Genomic DNA, 19,017 nt, shown 5'->3' with positions numbered 1-19,017 from the left:
AAACCAACACAGCCACTAACTGTGGAATCAAATCCACAGTGGGATTACAGGTGGGACCCCCGTGATTGGAGGAAGTTGTGCAAGAGTCCTGTTATTTCTAGACCGGAAGCAGACTGGGCCACTAAGAGGGTTGCTGGAGTGGGAAGTGCCCAAAGCGAGGGAGTGGAAGGGTCCTTTACAAATTCTATTACCATAGGTACATTTCTGAGGTCACCACAGGTACCCATAGGCCAGCAGTGGGTGAATATAGAAAGCATATCCCCCAGAGCTGAGTGTCCAACCATAGAGGAACCCAGTAATATAAGCAAGCCATCAAATGACATATCCAAGTTTCATGTGTTATCCTGGAACATTGCGGGCCTCACTTCCAAACTTGACAATCCGGAGTGGGGAGCATTCATTAAATATAATGACATTTGCATGTTCCAGGAAACCTGGGCGAGGGAGGACACCCACAGACTAGGCTATGCGACCTTTTGCCTAGCAGCCACAAGTAGGGGAAGACCTGCAGGGGGACTTTGTACCTGGATTGCCGTGCACCTGGGTTGCACGGCTAAACAAGTCGAAGCCTCCTCTCGAGATATACTCTGTTATTCTGAGCTTCCCCGCCAAGATTAGAATAGATGTAATTAATGTCTATTCCCGCCCAATTAGCCAAGGCCAGGAGTCGACAGCTCTTGAGCAATTGACTACTTCTATACACTATTCCTGACAACGCTCTGGTGATTCTTGCTAGCGACTTCAATTGTCAGTTTGAATCCCTGAAAGACCTAATTGGGGGTAATGTCAGTGAGGAGGACCAGTATTGGGCCATACCAGAACCAAACCTCCCGGCAGCCCGGGCCTTGACTCCACTGGTACTTCAAATGAACACCCTTACATAAAATCACTCCCTCGGGGCCTGCAATGGGCGTACAAAATCTGATTCCCCCGGTTAACCAAACTTATAATAGACCAGGAAGTTCTTCTATTCTAGACTATATGTTGGTGGATGTTAGAAAGGGTAGACGGACCGGGAGGGTCGGCCGGGGTCAGGAGGAGAGGTCTCCGGGGAGAGCCGTCTCCAGCGATCGTACAGACAAGTAACTTCCCCCCCCCCCCCCACAGACAGATACCACACACGGATAAGGTTCAGTGTTCTTTATAAGCACTTCTTAAGGTACGGTTGAACGGTACAAGGAGGTCTGGACTCAGGGGTCCCCTCGATTCAAGTCTCTCAAAGCAGGGTAAGGGGTAGCGGGACAGTCTGTTTACCAGTCAGGTAGTTCGGATGAGATGATGACTAGCTCACAATCCTCGAGCTTGGTGGTTTAGTTGGTACGGGCCGCGGCAGCGCCAGCAGGTCCCGGTCGAGATGGTCGGTACACGGTCCGCGGCAGCGCCAGCAGGTCCCGGAAAGATGGTCGATGTACGGTCCGCGGCAGCGCCAGCAGGTCCCGGTGAGGATGGATGTTGCAGAAGGCCGCGGCAGCGCCAGCAGGCAGGACGATGGTTCACAAGAGCGGGCTACGGCAGCGCCAGTAGTCCGTCAAGGCTGAGTTCTCTCGGTGTCTCTCGACTCCAGGATACAACTGCCTTCCTGCTCCGGAGTTGCCCCAGTTATAGGGCAGGCGCCCTTTGATGTCCGGACCCTCGCACTTGGAGGTCGGAGGGCCCGGGATGAAGGTGTCCAGACACCCAGCAGGGGGTGGAGCCAGCGCCTGGGGGAGCTGGAGGCGATCGGCACCTGGCGGGGGAAGAGCTCTTGACACTTCGTTCTCCCATTGACCTGCCAAGTGGTCCGCTCACCTCCTGGGTGGATGGTGGTGCCGGGATGTCGGGGCCGGCCAGGCCCGGGGTTAGGGTCGGGGCGAGGCCACGCGGCCTCGTGGTGCAGGGCCCAAGATGGCGGCTTGAACCGGCCGGGGGAGCCGGTGGGGCTGGGCCCCGTGATGAGTAGAGGTCCGAGGGCAGAAGATCCGTCGGGAGACGGGGTACAGGTGCTTTTCGTGGGTTATGCCTGGTGGGCCGGAGCTCGGGCCCTGTCGTGCGGGGAGGGAGCAAGCCCTTCGTGTGGCCTGTCCAACAGTGGACACTAATCTTGGCAGCGGGTGATTGATTTCAAGGTCGTGCCTCGATATGACAGTGACCATAATGCCCTGAATCTAGAGATGGTACCGCCTTGCCCTAGGGATCTCAACACAGGCCAACCTTCAACCAGCCACAGGTTAATCCTATCTAGTTGCAGGAGGAGAGTTTAATGGGAGTCCTTTTCCAAATCCCAGGAAAAGTTAAACTCCCTTTATCAAACTGTAATTCCATATCTCAAGGTTGCAAATCAACTTAGTAAATCTGCTGTCTCCACTACTGCCCTACATGAAATCGCGAACAACCACCAAGGTTTAGTATCTGATCTGCCAAATATTTTCTTCCCCATTTCAAAATCTAGGGAAAAGGAAACCACAGGTCACCCTTGGTATAATGGCGATTGTCGTAAGGCCAAGCAAGCACTAGTTCTAGCTATCAAATCCAAAGATAGACCTTTAATAAAAGACAGCCCACAAAAACATAATCAATTTGGCCAAGAAACAACGGGAGGAAGATCAATGGGAAAGCCGGGAAAATGCCCTATGTTCCAGAGACATGAGGACTTTTTGGAGTTTAGTAAACACTGGCTGCACAGAAGTCAAACTGGCAATAGAATCAAATCTGGGGGCAGAAGTTTGGAAGGCCCACTTTGAACCCCTATATGAAAGAGCAAAGGGTGTAGCAGGGCAGGCCATAAATGAGTGCCAAAAAAACTATAATTGTATGCTTGAGAAAGAAGAAGGGGCGCTCAGCAGCCAAGGTCGGTTGCGAATGTGCGCGTTTTGTCTCCAAAACTAGGAATGAGTGTGCAAGAGTGGGCAGTGGTACTCCTGTGTATCTTGTGCCCTCACACACCCTTGCGAGTGTAAAGCATCACCATTGGGTACTGCTCCTCGTGGGGTTGGTGCTGCAGTCCCTCACGGGCCCTGCTAGAGGGCTCTTTGGTGGAGATCTTTTTAGGAGTTGCCGCATTTGTGCATGTGGGTGTGTGGGCCAAGTAATTGGTGTGAGTGAAATTAAAATAACCCGTTGGTACCCTGGTAGATTTATTGGGGGGTCCTCTGGGTTAAGCTAAAATCTGGACGGGGATGAAGATGCACTTTATGCAAAAGAAGAGGGGAAAAAACCAAATCTATTCCCGCTGCTCTCAATCCGTAATTGAGTGTCGTTGTGTTTTATAAAAAGTGAGGGGTGGTCGACATGTTTCTCGCTGCAGATGGGTCCCTAAGCGCTTCATCAGGACCGTGTATCAATGTGGAAACCGTGGGAACCAGGGAAAAACACCCTACATTCCCACAATAACTACAATGATGTCAAATAAACGTAATATGTTTGAGACACGTCTTATTCGTTTGCTCTGGACCAAACCTAATGGAGACAAAAAGCGGGGGGGGGGGGGACACAAAAAATGCATCATCATGGTGGAAAGAAGGTGATCGCATACAGTTACTTATACTAATCGTGTTGATGTAACTGAGCCGTGCACTGTGGTAGAGGTTTTGGCGGTAAATGACAAGTCATGTCGCATTGAAGCTTAATAAAACATCAGTGTGCTCATAGGTCTATGCTGCCTCTAAATTGCAGCAAGCCAGAGCGTCCATGCGGGACTGCACCAGGCTAGATGCGGTCCTGTATGATGATTAGACCTTGCAAAGAAAAAGTAAACCGTGACGGTAACTCCCAGATACTGACAATTCGCCACTAGAAGTAAATATGGAGCACGTAATGTGTTTGTTCAGCATTTATATTTAAAAAAAAAAAAAAGTTTGCTATGACCGTGCTAGATACGCTTCTGGCAGTGCTAAAAACGTGTGCCCATACGTTTAGACAAAGATGTGATACTGGTGAAGTCTAAGACGCTGGGCTATGGTCGGTGCCAAAGTTGTGGACAGTTGACTGTTGGCTCCATGTGATTTTACGTGCATGGCTGTTGTTACAGCACCGCCCTATGTGTGCAATAGAGTGGCGTGCTAAGCGCGTGTGACACGTGGACAACCCGACTAGGTACTTAGTAGCCTAACATATTATAAAAACTGTACAATCCATACCCTCCCCGTGTTGGGGTAGGGCCACCAGCGTTAGCCAGGTCAGGGGTGGAAACTGCATTTAAAAGGAAAAAAGAGAGAGAGCTGCAGCATCAGTTTCATAGTGCCGGCGCAGAGCGCATAGGTATTACCTTAGTCCGAAGTCGTTGGCAGCAGCGGAAAAACGTACTTATTCACCCTCCTTCCTGGACCTGGAGACCTGTCAGCCCAACATGTATTCAGGTATTAGAGTTTCGGAAGTTGATGCTAAATATAGCAAGACCAATTAGTTAATTTCGCGGGAAGGTGTGTGCGTCATGTCCACTCTGAAACAGACGCTGTGGGAAGGTAGAAAAATACCGTGGCCATCTTAAAGACCAGCAGTACACCACCAGTGGCACGAAAGCAACTAGGTTACTGCAGGGGGCAAATCCTCATCTGGAACCCAATGCATTTTAGTGGGGATCAGTCTCTGTAAAAAGAGGCTGCAGGCTGAACCAAGACGTGGGCTCAGACCTTGTCATGCTCTGATATGGGGGGGAGAGACACCTTTGGTCCTCTTCTCGAAGACCCAGGGGTGCTGCGTACAGAGGTGACTTTGGGTGTTGGGTTTCTCTTACCGGCGTGGTCGGGAGGGGGGCTGCGTGCAGAGGCTGCAGGCGTCGTCAGAGTCCGGTATGGGTGAAACCACAATGGACTTGAGCTTTGGAGGGCTGGGGCACCTTGTTGACACCAGAGGCCCACTTCAAATCGGGCCAGAGGCAACGGGTGCAGTAGTTGCTTCAGGTGTCTGGTATTAGCGGTTCCAGAGACCTCAGAGTCTTTTCTTTTGGAGTTTCTTCAGAATAGGTCCACTGTTTACAGGAGGTCTTGAGTCTTTTTTGAAGGCAGGCAGTCCTCCCAGCTTTTTGGAGTAAACGCTGCAAGAGAAGCCGACTTTGGCGCGGGTTTCGATGAGGGCTGCACACAGGCTGGCAGGGCCAAGTCATGTGCACTCTTCAGTCTTCTTCTGCACCTCTTTGGTGTCCCCTCTCTTCTCAGGTCATCAGGATTTGCTTCTCTGGTGCCAGGGACTCCCCTTAATACTGAATTTAGGGGCATTAGGGGAGTGTAGGGTAGTAGCCAAAGGGCTACTGACCCTTGGGGTCACTATGCCCCCTATATGACCACTTCCTGTTGGAAGTGGCATAACCCTGTCCCAGAATTCCTAGGTATGCCCTCACAAAGATGTCTACCTCTGAAAAGTTGTGTCCATCTCTGTTAGCCCAACTTAGGGGTGGTATTAGCCTGGGGGAAGCACACCTACCTAACTAGAAAATTGTCCTTCCTGTCCAGGTGCCAAATGGGCTCTGGACAGGGGGTGGCGGCTTCCTCTCCTGAGAGGGGAGGCAGATTTAGATTTGCATTCCAAATAAGGAAAAGCTCCTTTGAAGCTCCCCAACCCAAGGAGGCTAATGAGCAGGTCATACTGTGTTGGGGGGGGTGTTGCACCCTTTTCCTGAACAGGCTTTTGTTCCTGACCTGAGAGCAAAAGGCTCTTCCCCCCCCCCCCCAGGAGGTCAGAAACTTGTCTCGGGTGGCAGGCTGGAAGAATCCAGTCAGCAAGCACACCATAGACTGGTAGGTAGTCAGGGGGCACCTCTAAGGTGCCCTCTGAGTGCATGTTTTGATACATCCAATACTGGCCTCAGTGTAGGTTTATCAAGACGAGATGTTTGGTACCAAACCCCTATTTTCAGTGAAGCAATCCTATATCTGGGGAACTTGTTTTTACCAGTGTCCAGTACATGGTTCATAATGGCTTCCCTGGTCACTTGTACTGGCAGTGGTCAAACTGACCACCACAGGGGCATATCTGCTTATGCAGGTATGCCCTCACATGTAATATTAAGCACCCTGCTTTGAAGCTGTCAGGCCTGCTGTGTTGGTGACTTACAAATATTACATGCAGTGTTAGGGACATGACACAAGGATTTGTGACTTGTCATGTTTTCACTGTTGTCTGCACCAAGACGCGCAGCCTGCAATGGCAGTCTTGCATGTGCTTGGGGAGGGCTCCCTTAGGGTGGCACCGTTCGTACTGCAGCCCTTACGGACTCTCTATTATCTCCGGCCCTATGTGCCAGGGTACCATATACTGTAGACTTACAGAGGGTGCTAAAGGTCCATGCAGAAAGACATTTCCTCGCCTGTCAATTGGCCGTTAAATACAGTGCAGTGAGAGGGAAGTGAGCATTTCATCTGTGACAATGTGCTCTGCTCCCTTGTTTTACTCTTTCCCCTACCTCCACCAATTTCTTCTCCCCCCCCCCCCCCCTCCCTCCAGCTGCCATGTGTGAGAAAGTGCCATCTTTCTTGCATGGTATGCCCCCACTTTTTGCTGAATTGCTGAATGTACTTTGACTGAGTGTTCCCTGTACTCCTGCCAATCAGGTGCCCAGGGCCTATGTTCCTTCCCTAAAACAAACCAAACCGGCAAACCCCGGCCACATGTCAGCCCCTGGTAAATGGTACCCTAGGTACCCAGGGCCTTATGACCAAGGAAGGCCTCTAAGAGCTGCAGCACCCCTTGTGCCACCCTTAGAGGCCCTGTACCCTTACACACGCACCCTGCCTTTGCAGGCTGAGTGTTTGGGTGCAAGACAAAAACAAAGTCGACATGGCACACATCCCTGTGTGCCATGCCCATCACCTACACTGCCATGGCATACATCAGTCACCCCTCTAGCTGGGTGCCTTATGCCAATTGTGTGGCCACAGGAGCAGGAGCCCTGTGCCCCTACAGTGCCCAGGTCCATTCCTGAGCACTGTAAGTGCAGTGCTGCCATTTAAGAGTACATGGTGCTGAGAGCTCGTCAAACACGAGCTCCACAGCACCATAATGGCAACACTAAAGACTGAAGTTTGGTATCAAACTTCTCAGCACATTAAACCCACACTGATGCCAGTATGGGATTTAATGTACCAAGCACCCCAGAGGGCATCTTAGAGGTGCCCCCTTAAACCTAACCTACAATCCACGTCTGCTCTGAGGCTGCCACCCAGCAGACATGTTACTGGACCCCTGGGTAGGAGAGCCCCTGCTCTCCTGGGCCTGCAACAATGCACATCCTGGGCGAGGTGCTAAATCTCCTCCCCCAGGATGGGCAGAGGGAAGCTTCAAAGGCATGCCACCTCTGTGAGCTGCCCCTGCAACCCCCCACTCTGGCGGGAAGCTTTGGCCGGAAACCCCAAATAAGGACAGGGGATGTGCCAGCCTGCCAACCCCACCCCTCAGGTGGGGGAGGCGAGGTGAAACACATCTCCGGGCTCTCGCCATCTTGAAGATGGGGGGCCCTACCCTATCAGGACTAGGCTACTGCCCCCCTCCCACAGGAGAGAGGCAGGATAGGGGGTGTACCCACCCCAGGACAGGGACCCATTGGTCCCTGCCCTTCACCTACCTGTAACGCCCCTACATCTAGTATTTAAGGGCACCCTGAACCTTCCTTCCCCAGATTCCAGATTCAAAACTACGAAGAGCAAGAAGAAAGAAAACCTGCCGTGCAGCTGCTGAAAAGAGGAAGACACCAACTGCTTTGGCCCCAGCCCTACCGGCCTGTCGACCCTCGAACCTGCTCCTGCTCCAACCCGGCATCTCTTGTGGCCAGCAACCTCACCAACCCCGGAGGACCTGGCTACCTTTTGGCTCCAAGCCCCTGGGACTCCCATGAGTAGAGGCTCTACTCAAAACCTATCTCTCATCCCTGGCAGCAGCCCGGAACCGCGAACCCAGCACACTCTGCACCAGCTAAGCCTAGCCAGTGCCAGAGTGAACAAAGACCCTGAGGATGACCCCACGGCAACTGTGACCCCCGAGTCCGGCACCCAAGGACCTCCCTCGACACTCCTGAAGAAGCCTGCAGCCTCAGAACAAGGTGACCCCCCCCCCCCCAACCGCGATCAACTACCCAACTTACCTCTCGAAGTGGTGGTGGCACCTGAAGAGTCCTAGTCCCAGAGCTTGCAGTCTTTTTCTAAACCGGAGATTTCCCATTGAAATCAATTAAGCCCGAAGGCTCAAAAGCACTCTGCACCCAGCCGCCCGAGTGGCCCTGGCAGTGAAAACTCTACACCTACCTACTTCCCCACTTGCCCTGAGTAAGTGACCAGGAGCCCAGCTCCCACAGCCGCGTGGCTTGCCAGTCAGCAGCCACCAACCAAGGCCCCCCTATCCCTCATAAGATAACATTGGGCCTAACTCTCTGTGCACCCGGCCGCCCTAGAGCCGCTGAGGGTGAACCAACTGTACCTACCTGACCCTGGGGGACCCCTGAGTCTATGCCCAGAACCTCAACTCTGCCAGTCGAGTACTTACCCTTAAACCGCATTTTATTGGGTAACATTGACTGGCTTTTTCCTGAAATTTCTTCTAAGTGTGGACTTTTCAAATCTTCAAATATTCACCAAAAATCAGCCGAGTAACGAAAACGAAATTACTCGCCTGCTCTTAGGTGAGCTCCCAGTGCTGGATCTTGGTGCCCAGCACTGACTTACAACTGTACTTACCCTTAACTCAATTTTCTTCCATAGGAAACCATTGACTGTTTTTCTGTGAAATTTCTTCTAAGTGTCGATTTCTGCAATCTTTATATATTCTTCAAAAATCGTATAATATCTGAAAACGTAATTACTTGCCTGTTTTGGATAAAGGTCCCAGTACTGAGTCCAGGCACCCAGTACTGGATTACAAAAGTAACGAGAACATACTGTACCTGTAACCTGAATGTTCTTCCTTCCTTCCTTCCTTCCTTGACTGTTTTCTTTGAAATATTTTCTAAGTGTCAACTTTTAACTTTTAACTTTTAAAATAGCTAAATATTGTTTAAAAATCATTACAGTAATTAAGTCGACTTTCATCACTTGATTCTGAGAACTGACCCAGGACTGAATCTAGGATCCAGTCCTGGAATTCCAAAAGTAATCTAAAATGTAATCTGTTGCAAATAACTTGAATTTACCATTGAGCTCAATGCATTGTTGTGTTTAAAAATAGAGTTGCCTACTGCAACCACTTGTAACTGTTTACAAAAGTCTATTGCATATTGCAAAAGTATTTACATGAAACATCTCCTGCTGAGAAAGTATATTTTAAATCCAAGTGTTGGTTCTAAAATAAAACAAGCATACATTTTTTATATATAAACCATTGGCCTAGAGTTCAGTTATTGAGTGTGTGAGACCATTTGCTGACTGAGCGTGTACAACAAATGCTTTACACTGTCCTCTGATACTGCCTTACTGCTCGACCAAGCTACCACTTTAGAGAGTAAGGTTATATCTAACTTTAACCTCTGTCAAATCCTGGGGGACTGTGGACTCTGTACACTCTGTACCTATTAAGAAAAAGTATATACAGAGCCACTGTCTCACACCATGATCCAGTTTTTTTTGCCACCACTCTCCCCACCCTGTTTTTGTTTTCTGAATAGATCGGACTGAGGACACTGCAGCAATTCACACATTACTTTTCACATTTCATTTCTATGCGTTTTATTGTTCAAGGATGCACTCCTAGCTTTTATCTGAAACAATGTAAGCACATAAATGGGTTATCAAGTGCCAACATGAGGGAGGAGGTTACAGTCTGCCCATGTTTCAGATCATTGCAACATAGGCACTGTGAGATTGTGATTTGCCCATAATCACAGGATGTTGATCCAACACCACCACTTGGTTAAATAGATGCTAATGCTAAAAAGGTTCGAGACATCCTCCCATTCATGCAAGCATGCTTCTACTTGGTGACCAAATGACATGGTTTCAGTGCAATATGGAAGTAACAAAGGGCGAATTTACAGCGAGACAACTAATTTGAAAGCCCATAGAAGCACTACGCACCGCCCGCACAGCTCGCACGAAGAATAGTTTGACTCCCAAAATAAAGGTCTGAGTCTCCTTCAGAGGAATGAAGGGCCAAATCAGCACAGCGCAGCAGATATTCAAAGCTTCTTTGAGCACGTTGTATGTGTATTTTATCCACAGAACCTTCTCATTCCCAAGGAATTCCTGATTTCACTGTAAATTAATATGCGTGGTCACTTTTTCTGAGTTGCCTGTGTGTGTGCTGTCAAGAACAATAGGTCCCAAGTACGGAAGGGCACAAGAGAAGCAGCACAGAAGATTGCACTTTAGGCAGCAAACACTGACAGTAGCACAACAGGGCAAAAAGCAGATGCGCAGGGGATTCAGCTGAAAACCACACATACTGACAGCAGCACAGAACAATATGCTTAAAGTGCGCTTATAGATCGCGGTAGGACCCATTGTACTTCTGTCAGTGTTTGTTGCCTGCCTACTACAGTACATTCTTCTGTGTAGCCCTGTCCGGGTACATGCATTGTTGTGGACAGTTATCGATGCATTCAGTTTGTGTCTTGCAGTCCTTGTGCCCTTGTGTGTTGTGCTGATGTTGCTGAAAAGGGTCTTAATGCTAGTGCTCTAAATGAGACGGTACTGTCAGGTACTGAGTTCCTGCACTTCATTATTTTGGGAGGGACAGTACCTGCACTTCTCAGCAATATTTTAAATTGAAGAGCACCGGCACTTCTCAGAAGCATGCAGGTACTCTGGTATAGGGTACCTGTAGTTCTGTCTTTCTATTTCAAGCACTGCTTACTGCCTTAATTGGAGCGAGCAGTTTTTTTATATACCTGCTGCACATATCCGCAGGACTACCACGGGATGCCATTAGGCGCCTTAGTTTGGCTCGGTTTTTTGAAGTGATCATTATTTCTTTCCGTTGTCATTAGATATCCTGGTTATTTCCATGTAAACATAGTCCCATTCTAACTTTGCTTGGTTTCCCAGTGTGCTGCTGTCGGCTTGTGAACCCAAGTGACTGGCTGCTTAGATGTGGTCTACTCTCGGGCCATGCGTGGAGCTTCAGATTTTCACACAAGGGTATTGATGTCTTTGGCCAGCTCACCACCCAATCAGTTTGCTTCAAGAGTGTGGCTGTCAAGTACATGTGAGATGGGCACTGTCTGCAGAACAGTGCTCAAACATTTTTGTGCCTAAACACCTTTAATAAAATAATTGAGCCCGGTGGCCTCTGAAAGTCGTAATATTCATGCGCATATCATAAATACATTTCATATATCATAGGCAAGCTGAAACATTGTCGCAAGTTTCGGGACAGTACAGTTCTCCATAAATGTAAGAAATGTAAATCTTATTTAAGAGCTATAGGTAAATTAAAGTGAGTCACATAATTCAAGGAGGGGTTTTTGGGTGCTTTACCAATGTTTTTTTGCCATGTTATACATCAGTGTGGCTGTGCAGCATGGCTAAAAGTAAAGTTATAGGGGGTGTGGCTTGGAGCGTCAAGATGGCGGTCGCACTCTGAGTGTTCCGCACCCCTACGTCATCTGCTCTGAATCCCGCAGCAATCGGCAGCCCGTTCTTGTCCTCTGGAGCTAATCTTACCCCTCAGACGCAGGAATCATGCACCTGGATGAGTGCTGAGCCCGCTGCGTCTGCCTGCTACGATAACGCTGCCACCCCAATCTGCGGCCTATAACTGATCGAGGCAAAATGTCGGACTTGGCTCAGAGGCCCAACGCCTGAAGGCAACCCATAAGACGAAATCGAGACTGGACCGTGCCAGAGACCCAGCCGCCCTGCCTGTGAGCTCTGATCAGCCTCCAGAGCCAGGAAGATCTATGCCTGGCCCCCGCTTCGTCCTGTGGTCTCCGCCTTCCTCTTTGACCCCCACAGCAATAAAATCTACCCCGAGGCCAGTGGCACTAACTGGGAAATCCAGAACAGGCCTCCCTCCCGGAACCCTGTTGGCACGGTGGAGGGACGCCCTGGTGTACCCCCGCACCGACCTGCGTCCTGCTCTGACATTGGTGGAGTGGCCCTGCACTCATGAAGCTCCAGGCACCTGAAGGGACCAGCCCGAGGGGCCGGCGACGGTGCTGCCACCCAGCCTGTGAGCTCCGGGCGGCCAAGTGCGCCAAGGAGATCAGTGCTGCAGCCCGGCGCATTCCGCAGTCCCCGCCTCCCTTCCGGGCCCACTCACTGCTGAAAGCTGCCCGGGCTTTTGGTGTCAGCAGAGAGACCCGAGGCAGACCTACCCCATGGGGCCTTAATTGGTGCGGCAAAGAAGGACTGGGAAACGCTGCCATCCTAAGCTACAGCCTACAGGGGAGACTACGAAAGGAAATTACCTGGCCCTGCTCCTGTGAGGTCCTGACGTCTTGGGAGCGATCCACGGTGAGAGATTGAGGCTGGGCGATAATGAAGGCCCTGCTGCCCTGTCTGTGATCTCTGGGCGGGCCCCTGGACTGAGAGGTGCCTCGCCCTGCGGGGCGGTAAACAGTGGGCTTGAGACGCTGCGATTCCCCGCGACTGGCCTTTGCCGACGCCTTAGATCCCCGGACCCAGGAGCTTACCTGCGTAAAACTGCACCCCCTCCTGCTTCAAGCTCCTCCTCATTGACACGGCGGCTTCCCCTGAGATGGCGAATGATCAGCTGACCAGCCCGAAACGGTCTTGACCTTGCTCAGGATTGTTGCCCTTGCCCCCTGTTGGGGGTCTGGGCTGGAGGGGCGCCCTGCGGTGCCGTAACTGCTCTAACTGATGGGCGACCGTAATCCTGCTTCCTCGCCTTTGGTCACGGCCCTCCTCCCCAAGGTAATGACTTTGCCGCTATCCTACAGGCAATCAGTGCATCCCAGGCCTCTGTGGAAGGCAAGATTGTTGTCAGGGTGGACATGTCCCTTATTCGGCAGGATCTGAGCAATGCCACAGCGCGCATCACGGAGGCAGAGTCCCGCATATCCGCAACGGAGGAAGACATCCAACCATTAAAAGAGCAGGTGGCTCACTTGCAGGCACATACCAAGGAGCTCCACAGGTGTGCCAAAGATGCCGAGAACGCTCGCGCCGCAACATCCTCCTTCTGGTGGGCTTCCCCGAGGGTGTCGAAAGCACAAATGTCCACCTTCATTGAATCCTGGCTCTCCTCCTGGATGCCCGAGGATGCGCCATCTACATGGTTCGCAGTGGAGAGAGCCCATCGGTCCCTCGCACCTAAGCCACCACCCGGAGCCACGCACCGCCCCATCATAACCCAGATTCTTAACTTTTTAAAGACAGGGACGCAATCCTGCGTGGGGCGCGCTCCCTGGGACCCCTTAAGTTTCAAGGTCAAACCATCATGATCTTCCCCGATTATTCCAAGGAAGTGCAAGACCAACGGCATTCATACATGGAAGTAAAGAAGAAACTGCGGACTCTTGGCCTTCAATATCGACTCCTATTCCCGGCCCGCCTTCATGTCTTTTTCCAGGGCAAGACCTAATTCTTCGACTAGCCCCAAACAGCATGGACATGGTTGGAGGAGCGCCCCCTTGGAACCAGACGGGACTCTGCCCCAGTGCCTCCAAGCCCTTGGCCCGCGAGGCCCCGATCTCCTGGCGGCGCCGCAGGAGATGTACCTACTCCTGCAAGGGGAATCAATCCCACGGAGAGGCACCCAGATAGTCAAGCCTGGCGGCCTGTAGACTCTGAAGCTCTCCTAGCTCCCCAGGATCCCCATCTCGTCATAGACCCCACTCGACCATTGGCTCATCCGTGGAGCATCTCCCATCCGGAAGTTGGGGCTTGGCAGCAGCAGACTCAGACGTGTCTCGTAGCCCAATCATCTGACACCCCCGGGAGGGGGAACCGTGATCAGGAAGCCGGGGCTGCCTCTCCGCTTGTGGTATGTTCGGTACTCTGTCCCTCAACGAATTCGGGGTGCGACCAGGCGGGTTCCGAGGCCAGTGCGGCTGGTGGCCCACCAATGCCACAAATCCATGCGTTCTGAAACACCGCCTGCACCCCATGTAGATCCGTCTCTACACACAGCAAGAAACTGTCCCAAGACTTTCTTAACACCCAATCCTGCGGTGCTCCGATGAACTTGGGCCTTCTAGAGCCCCATCTGGAGTCATGTCTTCACCGTCCCTGCGATGAAAAGCGCCATGGCAGATTTGTTGCCTCAATCTACTTGTTTTTCTGCCGAGTTACTGAGCATCCGTCTATATGGAGGGGTCTTCCACGCAACTCAACCCGAGCTTTCTAGTTTGGTTACCAGTTGAGGTACTTGGGACGACAGATGCTTCAATTCTTTGGCAAGGTACATGGCTCAAGGAGGTCAGTAGGTTAACTGGATTTCGATCTTGGGACATTATTGGGATTTCTCAACTCGGGGATGTGTGGGCCAGCGGCCACATACACTCCTTCCAGGAGTTACAAGCCCGGTATTCCCTACACCCATCGCAATTCTACAAGTACCTACAGTTCCGTCACACCCTACACTCGCACATATCGGAAGGCACAGCGATACCTGAATACAATCCACCCGAAGCACAGATTATGCTGGTGGGGGGAGGGGGGGGGGTCTCCTTTATTTACCGTACACTAACCAACAATACCCCAACTACACTAGACTGGCTCAGACACCAGTGGGAAGAATGGGTGGGTCCACTGGAGGAGGAAGATTGGAGGAATGCGCTAATGGCGCCTAAGATGGTTACCGCCTCGGCTAAACTCCGCCTGATTCAACTATGCTACTTACACGCCGCCTACTTAACCCCCTGCGCTTCTTCACAGGGCAGGTCTATATCCCTCTGCTTCCTGTTCATGCTGTGGCCAGGACCCGGCGGATTTCTTTCACATGGTCTGGGCATGTCCACACTGGCAAGATTCTGGGGGGGGGGGCATTGAGGAGGGACTCACGGAGGTCTTGGGGTGGTGGGTTCCCCATGATCCACGGCACATACTCCTGGGGGTCAAAGAGGGGCTGGATGGTTCCAGAAATGAGAAGCTGTTTTTCAACACGGCCATGGTTGTAGCCAAGCGAGACATAGCCGCCTACTGGAAACGGCCTACTGCACCTAGCCTCAAGAAATTGCGGGAGGGGGTGGACTGGTGTGCTACACAGGAAAAGTCTATGTACAAAGCACGGGGATGTCCGAAGAAGTTTCGCAGGGTGGGGATTGGGTACTGTGACTTAAATTTGTGTATCCTACTAAATGTCTGTATCATGTAAGAATCTATAGGGTCATGCGATACGAGATTCATCATTCAATCTGGTGGGAATTATGGATTCTAGTGTACTGTGCTATATTGGTGGTTCTGTTACAGCATCTAAAATAATAAAATTGTTTATAAAAAAAAAAGTAAAGTTATAAAAATGAAGCACTATGATGAGGCCAGCACTTTTAGTCTAACTTTACTCTTTCTTATCCATGCTGCACAGCCACATTGCTGTACAACATGGGTAAAAGACGTTGGCAAAGCCAATAGTTTTCCCATCAACAAGACCTATTTGCTTTTTTCACATATTTAAATCAATAACACAGTACTCCCTCTACATAATTCCACTACAGTTCATGCCATTTAATTCCTATCCACATAATTACACAGCACACCATGCAACATATTTCCACTACACAACTCCACGCATTAAAACACCACACAATTCCACAACGAAAATACCAATACAACCCATCGCACTCCAACAAACCCTTTCATCTCACACACACACTCGCACACCTAGTGCCCCCTCAGCTCTTCCTCACTCTACCACTACCGCCTTTCAACACACAATTCCACTACCCCCTTACAACCCTCTCTTACACTCTGTATGTTCTCTCTAAACTGCATATGCACACATGCTACCCTTCTGTACATCCTCATAGTAGGTACAGGACCCCCCCAGTGCCCTTCTCACTATTCATTCTCTCTCTCTTGTACGCTCTCGCACTGCTCCAACGCACAAATCTAACATTGCTCATATTTGTTCACTTCAAGTCTTTCAGCACAGTATCTTTACCATAACTTTACAAAAAATCAAAACTCAAACACACACTCAACTCTTCTTTCCGTTTCTTTATGCGTCTATAACCTTTTCTCCCCTTCTTTCTTTCACACTCTTTCTGCTACATTTATCTGCAGTTCATTCAACACTTCATAAACAAACTACCTATTCCTCTCATCCCTACTTTGTCTATTTTATACAGCTCTCGCCCATAATTCCACTCGACACACCACACAATTCCACACCACACAAATACAATTCAAACATACATCCACTCCACTACAAACAAAAAAAATATAAGTAAAAAAACTATTGTTTACAACGTCAATAGCTCGAACAATCACAAATGCGAGACCGATTGCATTGCTAATGCTTGTTACACTATCTGACCTGCATTTCAAATGCTTGTTACACTCTCTGACCAAAGGCTTCACCGCATTAGTATCAGTTTAAAAACTAATTGGAGCAACCAATGACTGAAATGGCCCGTTAACCTTTGCAAAGGGCTTTCCCTTACGTTGCAACAGGCTTGGCAGTGTTTTTAAGTAAACATTTCATCTGTTTGAGCTAGAAACATGTTTTTGATAAAATCTGCAAATTTTACAACAGATGATGGATTATGTAACAAAGGTTGGTGAATCAATAATTATGCAGAAAAAGCAGCAGGCTAATAATTCCAGCGATTCTTATCATAATTGAGAGAAAGTGCCTCTTTTAACATGGTTAGCCCCACTTTTTTTGTGAAAAAAAGATGTGACTTTGATTGTAGTGCACAGGGTCCCTGCCGACCAGGTCCCTTGTGCCAGTGCTTCTTTCCTAAAACTGTTCCAACATTGGCCATTCAGGCCCCTTGTAAGTCCTTAGTAAATGGTACATGGGTTTCTAGAGCACTGGGACTGAATAGGGTCCCCTAGGGACCCCTCGCCTATGCCATGCAGACTGCCACTGCAGAATGCATGCCCTGATGCAGACAATTACAAGGGCGACAGTCGCTGGTGTTCTTCCTGAGACTTCCGATTCGATGGCTGCTGCCTTTTGCCACCCCTCCTCCCCCCCCGCTTGCCTAAACCTTCGAATCTTGAGCCCTGCAACCCCTTTATTTACCTGCCAGCATTGTCTTCAAGCACCCTACATCTCCATTGGGTAACAATAGTCCCGACCTCGATATTTGACCCCTGCACCCTCCTGTGCCACTGGTGGTACAATGTTTGTGCTTACCTGAACCTTGCCCTCTGCTGACCCTGCAACCTGAAGACTGGATTTGTACGTTGCTTACTACCTGTAAAACAGCATTATGGTTTTCCTGCATAGGTTAACATTGCAAAGACTGAAATTTGCACTAAGTGTCCACTTTTGAAACTGAAAAGTATTTCTGTGTTAAAAGGTACTTACCTTTTTGCAAAGATCTTGAAATAAATCATGAGCAAAACTTTTTTTTATAAAATTGGTGTGGATCTCCTTTTTGAATCATGTTTCATTTATTGGTCATTGTGTGCACAACAAATGTCTTACACTCCGCTGTGTTAGACCTAAGGCTGCTCGACCACACTACCTCAAATAGAGCACTTTAAGTTTGCATTGAGCCCTGTACACTTCTGGGGGAATCTCTGGAGTCTGAGCACTGTATAACCACCTGGTGGTATACCATATACAGAGCCAGCTTCCTACAATAATCTTATCATAAGCTCTGTATCATGGTAGAGAATAAAGTTTATCACCTTTTAAGAATATGCAGATTGATACATTTGTCAAAAATCGATGACTTGTATGTTACTTGAAAAACTTTGATTTATTGCTGTGGCTTCGGATTTTTTTTGTGGTTATATTTCTGTGCAAGAGTCGGTAACCATATATTACAGTTGTAGTCTGTCGTAAAGTGATGTGCTTAATTTCTCAAACTGATAAGCATCTTTCAGCAAGGGACACAAAATCTTGTAAAAGCATTTTTATTCTTAATTTATTTTGGATGCAACTTCCTTAAAACACCATCTGAATTTCCATTACTGTGCATAAAGCACAATCGTTCTTAGGCAGAGGTATAGTTTTGTTCAACTTTACAATATGTAGTTGGCTTCATAACTATCTGTTTCTTCATCAGGATGTGATGTCTGGTGGTCGTGTTGGCAGGGAGGCGGAGTTTTAACCATCCTCGATGGATGCAGACAGCGATGTTGCATTGGACATTTTAATCACCAATGTCGTCTGTGTGTTCAGAACAAGATGTCATTTAAATCTGCGGAAGATTGCACTGGAGGGTGTCAATGTCATCTACAAGAATAATGTTGGTGTAAGTACTGGGGATACCATTAGTTGAGAGATTCTCATTTGTTCAGTATGGTTTCATTTTGTTGGCTCTACTTATACTTTAAGAAAGCTTTACATTACTTTTTCTTGCAGAATGTGTCAGAGGATAATGTAGTGCTACAATTTATAAATCTCCTGTGGATTTTCCTAGGAATATAATCTTTTCACAACTATTCATATTTGGTGCAGTAAATAAATGAGTGAACTAGTGCAGGTGGGTAATTGTATTGCCAATTGTATGGCACATTTCCTGCCATTGTCTTTTAGCACTTTTGGCTTTCAAGATTACCATAAGTTAATTAGGGTCTATTTTTTTTTTTTTTTTTTTAACCACTGAGTCTATGGTTTGAGCTACTTTAATATTTAAAGTGATTGCACCATTCAACCGCCTTTCACTCTGGGCATTGTGTTCACTGTTGGTCAATTCAGAAATTACTTCCAGATAGGGTCCTTGCTCACATTCATCACTACAGTCTCTTGCGAGCACTTCTTGTGTAGTGGGCAATTTTTTGGGAGCTGGCTGTACATGCCAGGCATACCTCCAGTCTACAACTACAAAGACTTGAGAGCCTTATACTTGCCTTTGGTGAAGACAGATGCATGCACTTTTAGGTACAGAGTTCATGATTTATCTTCATGCATGTTGAAGATTTAAGGTTGTCTTGTGAGAGTGGTCTTTGCATTTCAAAAGAACAGACCCCGGAATGCAGTGGGGTTGCGGCCATCCAGTTTAGACCTATTCCCCTTCAGCCCAATTAATTGTGAATG

The 19,017-nt window shown here is 49.0% G+C and overlaps 1 protein-coding gene across 2 annotated transcripts in view; it reads left to right on the top strand.

Moving 5' to 3' along the window:
* TBPL1 (TATA-box binding protein like 1) overlaps positions 1-19,017 on the top strand; it is a 190,841-nt gene that overhangs the window by 16,210 nt on the left and 155,614 nt on the right. For both annotated transcript variants that reach the window (XM_085611898.1, XM_085611899.1), the window contains exon 4: positions 18,044-18,232. In XM_085611898.1, the coding sequence (XP_085468024.1) occupies positions 18,098-18,232 (135 nt within the window). In that variant the 5' untranslated portion in view covers positions 18,044-18,097. The remainder of the gene's footprint in view (positions 1-18,043; positions 18,233-19,017) is intronic.

Source organism: Triturus cristatus, chromosome 6 (genome assembly GCF_964204655.1).
Source record: "Triturus cristatus chromosome 6, aTriCri1.1, whole genome shotgun sequence".
Taxonomy (NCBI): domain Eukaryota; kingdom Metazoa; phylum Chordata; class Amphibia; order Caudata; family Salamandridae; genus Triturus; species Triturus cristatus.
This window is presented reverse-complemented; position numbering and strand designations above follow the sequence as displayed.